At 50.4% G+C, this 4,597-nt stretch overlaps 1 protein-coding gene across 1 annotated transcript in view; it reads left to right on the forward strand.

Moving 5' to 3' along the window:
- Positions 1-1,976: 1,976 nt before the first annotated feature.
- Positions 1,977-4,597, forward strand: part of SRRM1 (serine and arginine repetitive matrix 1) — a 17,807-nt gene continuing 15,186 nt past the window's right edge. The window contains exon 1 of the mRNA XM_088531157.1: positions 1,977-2,051. Within this exon, the coding sequence (XP_088387283.1) occupies positions 2,031-2,051 (21 nt within the window). The 5' untranslated portion in view covers positions 1,977-2,030. The remainder of the gene's footprint in view (positions 2,052-4,597) is intronic.

Consider the following 4,597-nt stretch of genomic DNA (forward strand, 5'->3'; position numbering starts at 1 on the left):
ATATTTTTCCCCAGAATATTCCACTGTATAAAGAACTTAAGATCTTTAGAAAAGATAAGTTCTGCCTTACTTTCATTTTTAACACTGTTAGACAGACCTATTTCTGGCAAGTTTTGTTGACTTCACATTTACAGAATTATTCTAGTAAAACAACCTAGATTTTACTTTAAAATTTAACTAGCATAACACCAGCAGTAAGACCTTTTTGTTTCGATGGGTTTATGCTGGCACAACCTGCAGATGCGAGGTGGGGGAGCACCCCATTTCACAGCAGTGAAGTTTATTTTACTGGCCTGAGTCGGAGTACGCGGTATTTCCACAAGCACTTCTGTACCAACGGAATTGTTTTACTTTCAGGGAGAGGGAAGAATTACTACTTTGACCACATTAATGTTGCTTAATCGGCAAATTCCAAAGTGTTCTCTGTTTTACCGGTAAAATTTGTCATGTATTGGGCTGGGAGGCCTCCCCAGCCCATTCTAAATCCAGCAAAGTCAGCAATAGCCCGAGTTAACGCTGACCCAGGGAATTCATCTTTGTAGAAACAGAGAGCACTGTATTTCCCCAGCACTGCCACTCTAATCCTTGTGTAATTTGCTCTGGAGTTAACAGTTTTCCAGGAACAGACTCCACCTGCAGCAGTAACCACTATGGCACCTGCTCTGTCTAGGCACTTGGCCTCTCATTTTTTTTTGGAAAAGTTCCCACGTAGCTGCCTTTGCACCCAGGTCTGTCACCGGGAAAATCGGAAGATAAAAATCTCGAATTAATATTGCCAATTGGTCCATGAAATGAATGTCAAACTGCCAGCTTTGGGGAGAACAGGCAGTGTCAGCGTTGTTAGCGTCAGCGTCATTAATTGCACAAAATGATCGCAGATAATCCATGACACCGTGCAAACCGATACAACGTGGAATACTTCTCCTGTGGCGCTGCAGGGTCTGCGTGCTCTGAGAGCCGCTCTTGGTCGTGCAGTGCCTCCACGTGGCTTCTTGCTTATTTTTTTTGCCTAGCGATTCAATACAAGCAGACAAGCTTTCCGTCTCCTTACTCCGTCCTGTGGATAATGCAGGAAAGAGGCTTCAATTTGACATCCAAGCAGTGAGAATATGAGTATCTCTAGATGGGGAGATCCATGGCTCCTTTATTTTCAAGAAGACACCCCTAAACCCACCCATTCCCCACATGTCTGCGATAGAAAGTTGTGTGTTTTACTTACACAGGCACAAACAAGTTTTATTTGGACTGGAAGGAAACAACTCTTCCTAAAGAAACAGATGTATGGATTTATTAAATACTAGCCCTGGTTTCTGTATGAAAGGTAGTTTTGTATTAAACTACTGAGGGGCCTGGCCTGCTCTATAGGAGGCATCAGAGTCAGTCCCCAGGGCCACGGAGGTTCCTGCTCTGCTAAGGGGGAAACTGCTCGTGGGCAGAACCCCAGTGCCGGCCCGGGGGGTGGCTCCGGTTACACGGGCTTGGCTCTGGTGATGAGGGACCGCCCCTGGCGACGCGACGGGCCCCTCTGGTGACGGGGGGGAGGCTGTGGCGACAGAGGGGTGGCTCTGGTGACAAGGGGGCGGCTCGTGACAGCGGGGTGGCTCTAATGACGCGGGGCTGCCCCTGGCGACGCGGCGGGCGGCTCTGGCGACAGGGGAGAGCCCGTGGCCCCTCACGGAACGGCCGCAGCCGCCATCGCCTCACGCGAGTCCCGCGCGAGCGACACGCGCGTCACCCTCTCGCGAGAGACGCCCCCTACACCCCCACCCCGCCGCAAACGTCCCGCATTCTGATTGGCAGCCTCCAGCGCGCGCACCTACCCCCCGAGGCCACGCCAGCCAATCGCTGCGCGCCGGAGAGCCTTCGCGGCGCGCGCCGCCCCGCCCCTGCGGCCCCCGCTGTTTGCGTGCCGTGCGCAGGCGCGCTGCGCCCCTCCCCGCGGCGGGCGGGCGCGCGAGGGGGCTCGCGGGCGCGCGGTGCACGCCGGGACGGGGAGCGCGCCGCGAGCAGGCGGAGGCGGAGGAGGCAAGATGGACGCGGGCTTCTTCCGCGTAAGAGCCGGCGGGGCGGGCGGGCGTGCGCCGGGCCGGGGCGGCGGAGCCCCGCGGGGGGCCGCGCGGTGGGGCCCGGGCTGCGGCGGCTCCGCGCGCTGCTGCTCGGCGCGGCCGGCGGCGACGCCGCTGTGGTCGCGCTCCCCTGCGGAGCGCCGCCGTGCCCCCCGCCCCCGCCCTGCGCAGGCTCCTGTGAGGAGCCGCCGCGAAGAAAATGGCGGCGGGAAGGAGGCCGGCGCGGCCGGGCCCGGCGGCGCGGCGGGGCTGGAGGCGGTCCCGAGCGGCCTCGCGGAGCCGGCGCTGCGCTCGCTGCGGAGCCCGGCCGCCCCACGCTACCCGCGGGGCGGGCAGCGAGCGCGGCGCTCGCCCGGGCGGCCCGGCCCGGCTCGACGCGGCAGCGCGGCCCGGGGCTTCCGCCGCGCGGCGCCCTGGCTTCCTGCGCGGGGCCTCCCGGGCCGCCTCCCGAGCAGGAACCCGGCGGCCCCGCGGCCCGAGGAGCAGCGGGAGCGAGCGCTGAGGGGCAACGCGGGCTGAACCTGCCGCTGCCCTGCCTGTCGCCTTCGCCCGAATAAAGAACAGCGCCATATGCAGGGGGAAGCCGCAAAACGTGCCGCACATAGGTCACTAGGTGCTTTCAAAGCACAAAGAGGAGGGTTTTTTTTTCCTTTTTTTGTTTAGCTTATTTTTTTGTAGTTTTTTTTTCCTTTTTGTTCTTAGAGAATCTTTAATTCTTAAAAAACAACAACAACAAACAAACAACAGCAACAAAAAAGCAAAACAGAAGAAACACGGGGGATATTTCTTCCCAACCTTTTATCCCACTAATTGGAATGGATCTACTTTCTATAGGGAATATATATTTTTTATTTATAAAAATATGTGCATATATATATTTTAGTTGCTTTGCTTACGGTAGTGGAAAGGAAAGGCTATTGTGGTAATTCCCAGATAGTAAACAAATTAGGGCAATGTTAAGGAAAGAAGAATATAACAATAACGATTTTTTGGAGGCTTGCTTAACAGTTTTGAAAACTGATAAATCTGAAACTGTCTAAACTTGTGTGTCCAAGATTAATTCTGTCATTCAGCCCCATTGTTTTATATTCCTTGAGCTTGGATGATTTTGAAGCATGACGACACATATATCGCTTACGTGTAATTCAGCTACTAACCCAGTAAAAACACCTACATGTTACGGGTTACAAAAGAAGAAGCTGAAGAGAGGAGTAGTTAGAAGTTAAATCAACAATTGTCCTTTCTCTTGCAGTTGTTTAAAAGTATCTTAACCAGCTAGATGTTGCTGGTGAAATTACTGAGCTGAAAAGCTCTGAATTAGAAATTTAGTATCTTTTTCAGTCTCCTCTGTGAATGGTGACTGTGTGTGTGTTTTTAAAGTAGCATTATGGCACTAAAACACATAGCAGTAAACTCTTGTTGCAGTTTTTTTTTCCTTTTTTTTTTAATCTGGGGTTAGAAGAAATTAAAGCTCTTGTAGAAAGAACTGTGTCAAAGCAGCAATTTCAATTCACCTACCAAGAAGGCTGCTGCTGTTAATGCTTTCTGCTCTTCATGCTTCTGTGAAGTTGTCCATGTTTATTATTTTGCCTGGAAGTTCCAGTTGCATTGGATTCTGGCCTTACTGTTGCCCTGTGTTATAAGCTGGTTAAGCAAAATTTCACTGCTTTTTATTTCCCTTTTGGGTGGGAGAAGAGCAGGGGGCTTTTTTTGCTTTCAAAGGATGTTAGTTTCTAGGATCATCTTACAAATACTGTGTTTGTTTCCAGAGTGTAAGCCACATAGATTGCAAATACTAAAACAACTTTTTAAAAAGGATTCCTATGTGCCAACAGGTTAAGAGTTTCAACTCCCTTACAGTATTTTGTGATTTTGCAGCAACTCAGCTTGCCATTTCAGACTGCTTTCTGATCAAGAGAGGTGGTCACTTTAGATTTTTGGAATTTTCTCTTATTTACTACTCTCCAGTTCCTGTTGCTTATATGTACCCCCCTTCTCCTGTGGGTAGGAAACTGCATTTATTAAACTTCTATGCTTCGAAGCACTTGTGTTGGTAGTTTCCTGAATAAGTTTCAGGTGTGAACTGTGGGTTTGTTTTGAAATGTTTACAAGTCATTGGTTATTTGGATGCAGTTCTAAACACACAGCTGTGTATGTGCAGTTCTGTTTAATTCCACACAAGGAAAGTTTCCAGAACTGGACTTTCAAGCCTTTCAGTACTGAATGACTTGCCCTATAGTTTCCGTTCATGGAAGTGGAACGGTGAACTTTAACGGAGCCTATTCAATAAAACAGTGTGCTCTGAAGTCCTGCAAACTCCATGTTGGCTAATTCACCTCAGAGAAACATACCCAAAGCATTGATAGATATGACATCTTGGGCAGAGGAAAAAGAGCTTATTCCTTCTGAGGAGATTGCTATGGAAGAGACCCAAGCTGGAAATCACAATTTGAAGCTCTTCAAATTTGTGAGGAGTTTTCCAGGGAGATTATGATTAAGGTGTCACCGTAGAGCTCGGAAGTCTGTTTATC

This window comes from Tinamus guttatus, unplaced genomic scaffold (assembly GCF_059628265.1).
Source record: "Tinamus guttatus ecotype Peru unplaced genomic scaffold, ASM5962826v1 Tinamus_guttatus_pri_ptg000397l, whole genome shotgun sequence".
NCBI lineage: Eukaryota > Metazoa > Chordata > Aves > Tinamiformes > Tinamidae > Tinamus > Tinamus guttatus.